The following is a 14,456-nucleotide window of genomic DNA, read 5'->3' on the forward strand; positions in this document are numbered from 1 at the left end:
TGTTCAGGGTGACGCTTTGGTCAGGCAAAGCGTGACCCTGAACACGCCTTGCGATGTGGACAGACGTATCTATTTTACGCCTTGGCGTGATACCGGGAGAGGGTTAGCTAGGCGCGTCCCAAGCAACCACGAGCGTCCACGAGCGGCCCCGAGACTTCAGAATGTCGTTATTTGCATGACCGCTAGAGGCGCTACATTTTGATACGCTCCAGTGGGTCGTAATTTGGGGCGGTACAAACGACCTATGCGGTCGTATTTTCTAGGAGGACAGGCTGTATAAAGTACTGTTGATGCACGTGCAGGTGAGACCACTTATTTTTTCTGGGCAGCTGATTTGGCTCTGGAGACACGCACCATCTTGTAGCGACAAGGCTCAATCAAAGACCAAAAAGCCATCAGGTGGTTGTAGCTGGCAAATCTATTCACAAAAGACATCAGATAAAAATGTTAACTTTTAATCAAATTAAAAGTGTACATCAAAAGTATACATCGTTACCAAAATAATGTCAACAGTAGCTAATATGATTAAGATTGTATCATATATATATATATATATATATATATATAGATAGATAGATAGATAGATAGATAGATAGATAGATATAGATATATATTGTACTGTACTTCATATATAATATATATTATAATTATATAATATATATAGCAGGGTGACTATGGGGCGCCGTTTGTAAAAACTCTGTTACAATTTTTTAGCTGATACATTTTCAACATTTAGCTCACTTTCCTCACATTTAGCGCATTTTCCTCTAATTTGAGAGAAATTCATGTAAAACAACATGCTATATTTAATTGTCAACAATATGTTCAAATGTACAAAATCCATGTTAGAAATTATATCTAAATGTTATATCTAAATCTAAATGTTAAATATAAATCTAAATGTTAAATATAAATATAAATGTTAAATTTATATCTAAATGTTAAATGTTAAATCTAAATCTAAATGTTAAATGGTAAATCTAAATGTTAAATCTAAATCTAAATGTTAAATCTAAATCTAAATGTTAAATCTAAATCTAAATGTTAAATGTTAAATCTAAATGTTAAATGTTAAATCTAAATGTTAACTCTAAATGTGTCGCCAAGTGTAAAGCTAAATATTTAGAAAATATTCAAATCCCCAATGAAACCACGCCCGCTTCAAATCGCGCGGCAAAGATCGAGCGGCAAAGTCAAGGACAAAGACAAAGACAAAGACAAAGTCAAGCAGGCATGGCCGGTTCTCTGGGAGTCCTGGACATCGAACGGGTGGTTATTGCAGCTGTACGGGCTGCACTCCAGGGTGTAGCTCCCCCGGTCCAGTCCACATCAGCAACGGTAAGTTAAGTTGTTTTAATTTGATTTCTTTATGCAGACGAGGGGGTTAGCCACTGTTAGCTAACCCAGCCAGTTAGCTGTGTGGTATATGCTAGCTGAAGTTTTGTTATCCACTCCACTGTAAGGACTCTGTAGCCTAGTTGACTTAGTGGTTACCAGTGACAAAACCGACCACTTACTCTATGAAGCCTGTGCTGTGGTTAACATGTGTAATATTAACGTACTTTGCCGCTATATCTCACATCTAAAATGCGGGCTCTTGTTTCAGGTTTCAACACCAGCGGTGCCCAGTGCCTCAGGCACTTCCAACTTTGCCACCACCGTCACATCACTGAGATCAGTAAGTTGTGATATAATAGCTGGATAACGTTTATGTTACCCTGAGAAGAATACAACTATTGATATAAAATAACTGGTTAATATTGAAGTTCAACACTGGTAATTTGAGGATCAGGGCTACAACTAACAATTAGTTTCATAATCGATTAATCTGATGGTTATATTCTCGATTAATCAATTAGTTGTTTGGTCCATAAAATGATAAAATGTTGATCGCTATTTCCCAAAGTTCAAGATGACATACTCGTTGTCTTGTTCTGTCCACAACCTAAGGATATTTAGTTTACTGTCAAACGGGACTAAAGAAACCAATACATATTATAAATAAAGGTTGTTGGTGTTATTATTATTTGAGATACTAGAATAAGATCATTTTTACTCAAACCGATTATCAATTATGAAAATAGTTGGCAATTAGTTTAATTGTTAACTAATCAATAATCGTTGCAGCTGTAAGTAGGAATATGTAAATTGTAATGTGATGTGTAGTAACTTGTGTGGAATATTACTATGCATGGCAAAAAAACAAGTTATGATATTAGTGATTGTCATATCTGTTTTTTCCTTTTTTCTTTTTTTTAGGGTGAACATACTTTAATCTCCAAAGAAGACATTGAGGGTTTGCTGCTGCTAGGTACAACACTTTCTGAAGTAGCTTCAATCCTGCGGATCTCCAGACCCACATTATACAAGCTCATGCGGGTATATAACATAAGACGCACAAAATTTGTAACCTTTCTGATGAGGAGTTGGATGCAACTATATGTGAGATAAAAGCAGAACATCCACATGTAGGAGAAGTTATGCTTAATGGACATTTGCGTGCCAGAAACATTGTGGTGCAGCGACGTCGTCTCAGAGACTCCGTTCAACGGGTTGATGGTGCTGGTGTTGAGTCCAGGAGAACAACAACTATACAAAGACGAGTATACACTGTGCCTTGTCCAAACTATATATGGCACATAGATGGAAATCATAAACTGATAAGATGGAAATTAGTTGTACATGGGGCAATGGATGGTTACAGTAGAATGTTAACGTTTCTCCAGTGTTCCAACAACAATCGGGCTGAAACTGTCATGAACCACTTCAGTTCAGCCATCAGCAAACATGGCCGGCCCCTTCATATTAGAACTGATCAATGAGGGGAGAATGTCCAGGTTTGGGAAGACATGAGCATGCACAGAGGTGAACATTCTGTGTTGACTGGAAGCTCTGTACATAACCAGCGAATTGAACGATTCAATCGGGACTTGAACAGAAACTGCAGTCATGTGTTTGCACCCATTTTCTATTAACTAGAGTCAATGGAGGCTTTGAATGTGGACAATGATGCAGATTTATTTTCTCTTCATTATGTGTTTATTCCCAGGATCAATCGCACAATAGATGAGTTTAAATCTGCATTTAACAATCATTCAATTTCCTCTGAAGGAAACAGGACCCCAGTTCAGCTTTTTACACTGGACAGACATCTTCTGTTACTAAACTACCCAGAATCAGCAGCTGAGGAAAGAACAGTGGACTCAGTATCAACTCCTCTTGCACATTACTCATTTTGCCCACTTAACCAGCAGGACTTGCAAGAATTGGTTGTTACAGTAAACCCACTTGAGAATGACGGTAATAAGGGAAAAACATTGTATCACAGAGTACAGGAATTTGTATTACACAAAATTGTAAATATGTAAATGTATATAAATGTATATATATATTTTAGAACTGAGAAGATTAGTTATCAACTATTGAATTGATTGAACTATTTTGATAGTCAATTGGTAGTCATTTTGTGAAAAAAATAATCTGATTCCAGTTTAATTGTGAATTCTTGCGTCAGTTTATTCCCGTGTGTGTCTCAGTATATCCACCTGTAGAGGATCTCCATGTGTACTTCTCTAATCCTCTCAAACCTGTGAATAAGAGATTTTGGAAAACAAGTTTATATCATGCCAGAACAGTGAAGGTCGAGCAACCAACTTGTAACTTGCTTTGTAAGATGACTAACACCTGTGAACTTTATGAAAATATTAAAGATATACTTTTTTCTTTTGAAATTCCTCTCTTAAATTTTTTTCCATGAACTTTTATCACCTGTTGATATTGGACAAGAAAAGCACAAACAGTTTTTTTTTGCAAGTGGCTTTTAATCGTTTTAACACTAGCAACGCCGGGCCATTTTTATTTACTACTAGCGCCACAAGAGGGGTCAAATGACCCCTAAGTCATTTGAATGAGAGGCTGTGCATTTGCACATAATGATCACTAGGTGGCGCCAATGAGCTATTACCACGTGAGCGCCACATGTGTGTGTGCGTCACAAGCCTAGTCCTCACGATTTTGTCATAAATGTACATATATGAAGCACCAGCAGCCTATATTTTCACTACGGGTTTAAGATTAAATGATGCAAATAAAGTAATTAAATTAATTGAGAAATGCCTATATTGTCATCGTGGATATTTTCTCAACACATATTATTAAAAATATATGTACTCCATCAAATATATGAAACAGCAGTTGGCTGAGTGGTCTAGATTCTGCCCTGCAATTCGGGCGACCCGAGTTCACGTCCTTGGTACGTCATTTAATTCTTGCCGTTGGTTTATTTTTGTAATTTCCTTTATATCAGAGGAATTAGTCTTAACAATTTACTTTTTATGTAATAAATATCTTACAGTATCCCTAGAACCCAAATATTCCTGGCAAAAACTCATGGTAAAGTTAACGTTAATATTAATGTAACTGATAAGCCTTTGTCACAATGACAAAGACACTGCATGGGAAATTGCAGCCACATAAATTCCATTCAGGTGAGTTTCGCGGCAGGCAGCCAAGAAACTCACTCAGCCAAGAAATATTCTAAATTGACTTAATTTTTTCTCAACAGAAGTGGTCAGTGGTCAGTTTCTTGTCTGCCTGCCGCGAAACTCACCTGAATGGAATTTATGTGGCTGCAATTTCCCATGCAGTGTCTTTATCATTGTGACAAAGGCTTATCAGTAACATAAATATTAACATTAACTTTACCATGAGTTTTTGCAAGGTATATTTGGGTTCTAGGGATATTGTAAGACATATTTATTATATAAAAAGTAAATTGTTAGGCCAAATTTCTGTGATATAAAGGAAATTATAAAAATAAGCCAACGGCAAGAATGAAATGACGTACCCAGGACGCAAACTCGGGTCGACCGTATTGCAGGGCAGATGCTAAACCACTCAACCAACTGCTGGTTCACAATTTTGATGGAATACATGGGTGTTGATGTCTCAGCCACACCCAGTGTCTATTGTCTATGCTAGGGTACTTATCTTTTCATTCAAAAATAATGTAACAATTTGCATTTGATAGTAGCAAATTATATATTGCAATAGTTTGAGCAGTGTGTCAACTCATTTTTATATCATTCTATATTTTTACATCCCTTTTCTTTAATATATTTTTCAATTATATTAATAAAATAAAAAATCTATAAACTTTGAATTATAATTATTTTAATGTCCCGCAATCGACCCGCACTACTCTCGCGGTCGACCAGTCGATCGCGGTCGACGTATTGGCCACCTCTGTCTGTCTGTCTGCCTGTCTGTATATTATCTACCTATAGATATCAATCTTATTCACTTCAGAATGTCCCCTTGCGACCTCTGCTGACAAAGGAAGAGCATTGCATCCTTGGAAAAAAAAACAATTACATATGAATACATAAAAAAATGCTCTATAATAGCTTTCCCGGTCTGAAAAAAAAAAGTATGAACACAGGGTGGTGCAACAAACATATTTAGGAAAAGTCAAGAAAGTAGGGATTTGGAACGTGATCGTGTGCAAAGATATATTTTATTTAACTCACACCTGTGAGTCTATAGGAACTGGGCACTTATTTGAAATACTGCATTTAAATAATTAAACGGAATGAAAACAATAGTCTGTCTGATACAGCTAAAATGAACAATGAATAAAAAAAATGCTCTATAATAGCTTTCCCGGTCTGAAAAAAAAAAGTATGAACACAGGGTGGTGCAACAAACATATTTAGGAAAAGTCAAGAAAGTAGGGATTTGGAACGTGATCGTGTGCAAAGATATATTTTATTTTAAAAAAAATATAGACAACACACCTGAGAATAATTAATAAAAACACGAGTAAACTGTCGTCCAAACTATATATGACACATAGTTCAGATCAGAGTTTAGGCGAAACAACATTTTAACTCAAACAACATGCTACACCAGATTCTAAACAAGTCCACCCATTAAAAGATCTGGGCTCCAAATGTACAGTCCAAGCATTTTTTTTCGAGACTACACAGCACTAAAAATGTAACCATTCATGAGAGCCACCAGACAATTGTAATCAAATTCATCGTCATCTGCCAGATTCTTTCTATTAACAAAGATCTGAAGCTCATTTGAGCAGGTGTGAGCAATGAGGAGGTGCTTTGTGTCATCATGAACAAAAGTCAGTTTTGGACTGGGAGAAAATCCAATTGCAGGAACTTTGCTGCTTCCCGTTGCAAAGGCTAGGATGTGTCCAGGATTCAATGTCAGGATAAACGCATTTTCTGCCTCAGTGAGGTTCCTGCCGTTAAGATGTTCCCCAAGCTCCTTCTCTACAAGGTTGAAACGTTTCAGAACAAAAGAATATATATAGACATTATAATTGTATCTACAAAACAGAATTGTCATATAGCTTGACTTCAAAATATGTAGATAACATGACATGTATGACGTACCATGACACGTCATAGTGAAATGTGAAATTACATATTGTAATTATCCTCAACATAGGTAGGAGAATGTAGAAATAAGGCAGAGCAAACACTTATCACAAATGCCTATTGTAACACTTATGACTGCAGTAGGATACTGAATACATTGTACTATGACATGCACTGCAATATCTTCTACATCAAGGGTTCTCAAACCAGTCCTGGAATAAACCATCCATGCCACATATTTGCTCTATTCCACCACCAGGACACCTTATTCAGCCAATCAAGACACTTGTTTAGGATTAGAGGTGTAACAATTAATCCATTAGTTAACTATTAAATTAATTAACAACTATTTTGATAATCAATTAATCGGTAGGAACGATTCTAAGTCCAGCTTCCTAAATGTGAATTTTTCTCGTTTGTTCTGACCGTTAACTGAATATTTGGGGCTATGGACAGAACAAGATACTTGAGGATGTCATATTGAGGTTTGGATGACAGTTAAACATTTTTCAAGTGTCTGATTTTATGGACCAAACTAATCAATTAAAAAAACATTTGGCAGATTAACTGATAATGAAAATAATGGTTAGCAAACTTAGTTTATCAGGGAAGAGATTATTTTTTTAATCCATGCTACATTTGACATCCATTTACCTTGTACACAGTGAAGAAACTCTCTGAACTTAACCACCATTAACTCCTCTCTTGGTCTTTTGTTACTTCCCAGAACAGAGTAGTTGGGTTTCAGGAGGGTAGCCACAACATCTGCTGGGACATCACTGGGTTCTTCGGGCATATCAAGAAGGACCCTAAGGCAAGGCCTTTCTTTCAGGAGTGGCAGAACCTGTGATCCATCATCCAAATACATATTGATAACATAGTTATAGCATACTTAGTGTTTTACAGTAAGCTTGTTTTTTAATTATATATATATATATATATATACACATAAAAAAGGCAAAGCGATTGGGGTGGTGGGCAAGTAATGTAGCTGGTGTCTGAACACTCGTGCGATCTGTAGATAATTCAAATTGTTTATTTTGAATGGGACTGAACAGTGTTCCAGTGTGCTATAAAAATCATGCACAAGCAATTCACCATCTGTTGTACACAAGAATGCAATTAGTTACATTTAACTTACCTCGTAGTACTTCAAACCCTCAACCCTCAACTGATCATAGCAGCTCTGTCGTTGAATGACGACATGGAAAAGTATTGCATTCTGCACAAATGCATCTTTGTTGTCCATGCTGACTGGGTTCGGAAGACCTTCGAGTTGGTATCTCCATGAGTCACAGCATTCCACTGCTTGCTCCAGCTCCTCTGTGGTTAATGCTTGATCAACCTTAAGGTGCAATCGAAAAATAAGGATATGATAGATGCATTCAGAATTTAAATAAATGCCTCAGAAACTGGGATTGAAGCGAATAACATTTGATCACACTCATATCATACCTTCTTCAGGGCTTCTCTCAGTTCCATGTCAGCTACATCATCTGGAGTGACCTTCAACTGAAAGATGTGTCCTGTCAGAAGGTAGTCCACTACCAGAGGAGAAAGGAGGGCTGAAGGTTCACCACCCTGGACGATGATGGTAGACATCATCTGTCCAATAGTGCGGTACACTCCATTCTGCACATGAGAAATGTTCATTCTTGGAGTGAAGCCATTTAGAGACTCTAGGACAAAAGGACAAAAAGCAATTTGTTTATTCAGTAAAGACAACTAGAATCACTCAAGATATCATACAATAATCTGAATACCATTAACCTATAACAGAAAAACTGTATATGGAATAGAATTTTAGAATAGGCAAAAACACATTTATACTGCATGCATAAACTGCAAGGGATTGGCATAAAGTTACATGTTACAAGGTTTATTGAAGATGTGTTGGGTTTTAAGTTTTTGAGTACCCATTTTCATTCAGATATCTATTATCTTGAGGTGAGAAGTCAAGGGCATAAATTTAGTCTAACTTATTATTTGTTATTGCTATTTAGCCCCCTTCCAACAAGCTAGCATGACCACTATAGCCTCTGAAAGACAGAAATGTCGACAAAGAAAGCCAGTATCCTTTAATTGGCTAATAAAGCGCCAATTATGTATGTTACCCAAACTTTAAGAGGGCAGCTTACCCAGTATGCAAGTAAAATAATTGTACCACCACAGCACAGAAGTACATTTGATGTAAAGTACATAACAAATCATGCAAAAAAAAAAAAAGATTACCTTCAAATGCTCCACTCTCTTTGAAGATGGCTTTCACAAGCAGACGGAAGAATTCTCGCCGTGGCCCTCCGAGGTCTTCTCCATCTTCGTTGGTGCCTTCGTCACTGGCAAAGGTGACATACAGCAGATCGGTGCACTCAGTGAATTTCCGTCTACTAAACTGTCGGAGGGCAGTTGTCCACACGTTCCCTCGGCTGATGTAGATTGGTCTGTTTGCTTCTGTGACAACCCTCTCACTGTGAGCTTTCACAATTCCTGTCATTTCTTCTATGCTCAAACTTTCTGCAAACCTTCAGAACGTAAAGGATAATGATTATTACCAGCACACATGAAAGCCACACTGACCACTCTAATTTTGACTGGTGCAACACTGAAAGTTAAAAATGAGCAAAGCAAGTATACCTTGAATCCTGTAAGGGCTGCACAGACTCTTCTAAAAGACTGCGTCTGATGGCCTCCTCAATGGCTTCATCTTCTTCAATATCAATAGGACTGTTAATTAAGACACAAGGATAAAAGATTCATTCCCTAACAAAATGGACCAACATAAAATGTAACAAATATTACATGAGAAAACCTTAAGTTAATACATATAACTGTACATGAAATCTGCAAAGTGATTCATAGCTTCATTTGGCCCTCGCTGTCCCTGTAGGTCCATCCCATCATCGGATGGAGGAGCACTGGCTTCCACCCTCTCTTGCCTCTCACAGTGTTCGCTCTGGGCTCTGGACGGTGCATGTCTCTGAGTCACTACATAAAGAGAATCTACTCAGTAACTCTTAATAATAACCTAAACAATACTTTCAATCCATTGATGCAAATTATGCTACACTGTTTTTTAGGGGTGGGAATCTCTTGGCACCTCACGATTTGATTCCGATTATGAGGTAAACGATTAGATTCTAAACCGATTATCGATGCAACAAAAAAATGTATGTACATTTCCATGCGTGATTTTCAAAAATATATAAACACATCTGAGTTTGCTACCACTTCCTACTTTTGTGATGACCATCAAAGACATCAACAGATGAATTCACTTATCTAATATTTTATTAGAGAAAAAGCTTTTGTCACAAATATGACTTTCTATGAACAATGCAATAATCAATGCAGCTTGCATTACAACACAATATGGACGTTTGTAAAAAATAGGGTTCAGTTTTATTTTCTATGTCAAAGAAAAAGCTGCTCTTGAATTAGAAGGAGTTCTTGTGTCTGGCTGTGAGTTTGCGTGCATGCTATGTGTAGGCTGAATCGCAATCGTGTCAAAACAAATCAGATTGGCCAATAAAAAAAAGGTAATTCCGATTATTAATTTATCTGCATTGAGACAGAATCATTCTAGAGAGAATCGCGATGCATCGAAGAATAGATTATTATTCCCAACCCTACTATTTTCACTCCACACAAATAATAACGGTTTTGTTTCAATAAGTTCAATAATGCAATAAGTCACCAATTCATCACAAAAATCAAGTCAGATCAGAAATTAACCTGCAAAGTGATTCATAGCTTCATTTGGCCCTCGCTGTCCCTGTAGGTCCATCCCATCATCGGATGGAGGAGCACTGGCTTCCACCCTCTCTTGCCTCTCACAGTGTTCGCTCTGGGCTCTGGACGGTGCATCTCTCCGAGTCACTACATAAAGAGAATCTACTCAGTAACTCTTAATAATAACCTAAACAATACTTGTTTCAATAAGTTCAATAATGCAATAAGTCACCAATTCATCACAAAAATCAAGTCAGATCAGCAATTAACCTCGAGAGGTTCGAGAGTTGTTTACTGGGATTTTCTATACAAATGAGGGGTGTTAATTTATTTATTTTATTACTCACCTCTCCTTCGTTGTACAACCGGGCTTTCAAAATCACTGTCATCAGACAGCTCCACACTACAGTTCTGCACAAAAGAAAAAGGTACTCCTATGTAAAAACAGGCAACTTGAACAGTAATTCAATCAGACATAATTTTATCTGATTGAAAAATTACATATTTTCTTGGTGTGGGGAGTAAACAACATCTAGCTAGTAAATGGAGATAGAGGTATGTGTTGGAATAGGATGTGGGGGATGATTCAGTTATTGAGTACAGGTGTGCTCGTCACTGGATCACCAGTTTATGGGTGTTCCGTCCCATGTGCAGTAACAGATCAAGGCCCAAGGTCTGTGGAAATATAGGGGCCAAAAAACTGTGGACTAGTGTGGGCTGTAAGCTTTTTCTGAGTTCAATAAATGGGCAGCACCCGATTTAGACTGAGCCTTTTGTCCGCCGAGTTACCACACTAATGTATTCAATAACATGCTCACCTGTGCAGGAACTTCCATTTCTGCCATAATATACAGGCATGTGCTGGAACAGACGGAGGCAACTTCTTTACCACCCCAGGGGAAATTGGAGGTGACCTTCGGTATCATCAGTTTTTTACACCCCTTGATGGTGCTCAAAAACTGAAATGGAAGTGACTGGTGCTCTGATAAGCCAAATGCTCCACTGAAGATAGCTGTTATTTCAGCTCTCACTTGGTCTTCAGACCATTCTGTGGAAAAATAAATTTTTCCAACAAGGCCAGCCGTAGCTAACCTGGTCCGAGTTTCTCCTCTGGGTATAATGAAGACCGATACCCCCGGTGAAAAAGTTAAACATACAACATCCTTCGTGTATGTTTTGACATTCCTTCGTCTCAAGTATCCCGATTGAGCCCGATTACGTAGAGGGATGGATGGCAGAGGAGCCTATTGAAAACAAGCAGATCAAGAGACTTTTCTTAATAGAGCTGATAATGACCAAGTTTAACAGTAAAGTTGTAAAGAACTGCATACAGGTCTCCATGCTGACATTTAATTTTGCCATGCACAGGATGAAATCATTATATGCCAATCAAGTTGGTACATTTCACATTAAGACTTTATTAATTGATTAGTTGACAACAATTAAACGAATTGCCAACTATTTCATAATTTATAATCGGTTTGAGTAAAAATGATCTTATTCCAGTATCTCAAATAATAATAACACCAACAACCTTTATTTATAATATGTATTGGTTTCTTTAGTCCCGTTTGACAGTAAACTAAATATCCTTAGGTTGTGGACAGAACAAGACAGAGTATGTCATCTTGAACTTTGGGAAATAGTGATCAACATTTTATCATTTTATGGACCAAACAACTAATTGATTAATCGAGAATATAACCATCAGATTAATCGATTATGAAACGAATTGTTAGTTGTAGCCCTGATCCTCAAATTACCAGTGTTGAACTTCAATATTAACCAGTTATTTTATATCCATCAGGGCTCTAAACTAACATTTTTCACTGGTTGCACTGGTGCGCCTAACTTTTTTTCTTAGGTGCACCAGCACAAAAGTTAGGTGCACCCAAATTGTCAACCATATCGCATTCAACACTGCAGTTTCACAGGTAGGGCTGGGATAAACGATTATTTTTTAAACGATTCATCTAGCGATTATTTTTTCGATGCATCGATTAATCTAACGATTCATTTTTTCAGTCCGATTCGATTCGATTAGCGATTATCTCCCCATTAATTGACTAATAGCAATTTATAAATGTTGATTGACATAAAATATGAATTCCTTAACATTTCAATACATGTTTATTGCCTTTAAATTCCAAAATAAAAGTTCAAAGTAATGCAATTCTACGGTGCTCGGTCATCTGCCGCTGCTACCAGGTGGCGCCTCTTCAGGGTGAATTGCCGTGGTGCTAGAATGGAAAGTCATCTCCATTTTGCAAAGACGACATATCACGGAATTGTTTCCTTTTAAATTAAATAATTCCCATACTTAGAGGAACGAGTGCGTGGCGCCTTGCACTTATGAAAGTCTGGGGAGCCACTCGCGTTGCTACTACGCTCCGGCGCCGCCCATCTTTTTTTTTTTTTTATTCTTTTTTTTTTTTATCGACGCGCATTTTTCGCGTCGACGTAATTTATGCGTCGACGTAATCGAATCGGCAATAGCCCGGGCTATTATTTGTTTTCTATCACTGAACTTTCGAACAAAACTCTTGCTCAGCAACGATGGGAAATAGCCTACTATCAAATGCATTATTTAAACCAGTATGAATATTACCGTAGGCCTATATGTTTACCAGGCAATTGAATAACGCATGCACACACACACAGGCACGCACACGCAGAGTGGTAATCGGGAGAGTTGGGAGAATTCCCCGTGGCCTGTTAACGTTTCGGGCGGCGCCGGGTCAACGTCGCAACCAATTCGGTTTTGTCTAGAGGGGAGTAACTGAGCGCCCCCTCCCGAAGTGGTACAGCCCAGGTCGGCATTGAACTGCGATTGGTCAGAAAGACGTAACAGCTAATGACAACATTGAACTCTCATGCAGGCTCGAACAGAGTGACACACAAACACACACACACACACACACACACACACACACACACACACACACACACACACACACACACACACACACACACACACACACACACACACACATAGTTTTTCACCCACTCCGTATCCAGCTTATTCCATGCTTAAAGCACCCAGGCTACTATGCGGCGAGCTGGGGCTCTCATGTTCTCCCCTGCGGTGTATACCTTGTCCGCATCCCCTGCCATCCAGTTGTCATACGATTCATGCAGACTGGTTTTGAACGGCTGATTCCATGGATGTAGCCTACTTTGCGTGTGCCGTGTTTTCCCGCCGATGTGGCGAAGCTGTATGGTTATGCTGTTGAGAGCTTAAATAAATGCACGATATAAGTTGACTATGAACAATTATTGAAGTTTAACATTTTGTTCAGCAAATTTGACAACTGATAGATGCAATATTGTAGCCTGTGAAAATCGCAAAATTCTGACGAGTATTCTTAAATGAAGTAGAATAAACAGGAATATCGGGACCATGGCCAATCAGAGGGGGGTCCCGCTCTTCATTATCTCTGATTGGTTTAGACCATGATATGGGCCTTTCAGAGTCGCGGAGGTCTTTTCTTTTTGAACGGCTGGTTGCACCGGTGCGACCTCAGATTTTTTTTAGTCGCACCGTTGAGAAATTAGGTCGCATGTGCGACCAAATTGGTCGCACTTTAGAGCCCTGTCCATAGTTGTATTCTTCTCAGGGTAACATAAACGTTATCCAGCTATTATATCACAACTTACTGATCTCAGTGATGTGACGGTGGTGGCAAAGTTGGAAGTGCCTGAGGCACTGGGCACCGCTGGTGTTGAAACCTGAAACAAGAGCCCGCATTTTAGATGTGAGATATAGCGGCAAAGTACGTTAATATTACACATGTTAACCACAGCACAGGCTTCAAAGAGTAAGTGGTCGGTTTTGTCACTGGTAATCACTAAGTCAACTAGGCTACAGAGAGTCCTTACAGTGGAGTGGATAACAAAACTTCAGCTAGCATATATCACACAGCTAACTGGCTGGGTTAGCTAACAGTGGCTAACCCCCTCGTCTGCATAAAGAACTCAAATTAAAACAACTTAACTTACCGTTGCTGATGTGGACTGGACCGGGGGAGCTACACCCTGGAGTGCAGCCCGTACAGCTGCAATAACCACCCGTTCGATGTCCAGGACTCCCAGAGATCCGGCCATGCCTGCTTGACTTTGTCTTTGTCTTTGTCTTTGACTTTGCCGCTCGATCTTTGCCGCGCGATTTGAAGCGGGCGTGGTTTCATTGGGGATTTGAATATTTTCTAAATATTTAGCTTTACACTTGGCGACACATTTAGAGTTAACATTTAGATTTAACATTTAACATTTAGATTTAACATTTAACATTTAGATTTAGATTTAACATTTAGATTTAGATTTAACATTTAG

The 14,456-nt window shown here is 38.4% G+C and overlaps 1 protein-coding gene and 1 long non-coding RNA gene across 3 annotated transcripts; one reads left to right on the forward strand and one right to left on the reverse strand.

Moving 5' to 3' along the window:
• Nucleotides 1-1,035: 1,035 nt before the first annotated feature.
• On the forward strand, nt 1,036-3,731 carry LOC115555158 (uncharacterized). Its single transcript, XR_003978827.1, has 3 exons — nt 1,036-1,338; nt 1,607-1,678; nt 2,260-3,731. It is a non-coding gene; the product is annotated as an uncharacterized LOC115555158 (long non-coding RNA).
• Nucleotides 3,732-5,747: 2,016 nt separating this feature from the next.
• Nucleotides 5,748-14,420, reverse strand: LOC115555152 (uncharacterized). Of its 2 annotated transcripts, XM_030371852.1 has the most exons (12): nt 14,124-14,420; nt 13,782-13,853; nt 10,943-11,368; nt 10,472-10,535; nt 10,128-10,271; nt 9,230-9,380; nt 9,030-9,119; nt 8,628-8,917; nt 7,851-8,074; nt 7,537-7,740; nt 7,050-7,239; nt 5,748-6,287 (listed from the first exon to the last, which is right to left on the reverse strand). In XM_030371852.1, the coding sequence occupies exons 1-12, from the start codon at nt 14,385-14,387 to the stop codon at nt 5,980-5,982; spliced, it is 2,427 nt and encodes an 808-aa protein (XP_030227712.1). In that variant the 5' UTR covers nt 14,388-14,420; the 3' UTR covers nt 5,748-5,979. The 2 variants fall into 2 exon arrangements, with proteins under 2 accessions (XP_030227712.1, XP_030227713.1); XM_030371853.1 differs by lacking the exon at nt 13,782-13,853 and having other exon boundaries at nt 14,124-14,417.
• Between the last annotated feature and the right edge of the window lie 36 nt (nt 14,421-14,456).

The sequence above is a fragment of the Gadus morhua genome, chromosome 12 (assembly GCF_902167405.1).
Source record: "Gadus morhua chromosome 12, gadMor3.0, whole genome shotgun sequence".
In the NCBI taxonomy this organism is placed as follows: Eukaryota; Metazoa; Chordata; class Actinopteri; order Gadiformes; family Gadidae; genus Gadus; species Gadus morhua.

Coding starts and splice junctions, on each gene's coding strand:
- LOC115555152 (XM_030371852.1), bottom strand. CDS start 14,387: ATGTTAAATCTAAATGTTAACTCTAAATGTGTCGCCAAGTGTAAAGCT. Junction 9,381..10,127: donor AGCTATGAATCACTTTGCAG/GTTAATTTCTGA, acceptor CTCTTTATGTAG/TGACTCAGAGACATGCACCG. Junction 8,075..8,627: donor AGAGAGTGGAGCATTTGAAG/GTAATCTTTTTT, acceptor CTTTTGTCCTAG/AGTCTCTAAATGGCTTCACT.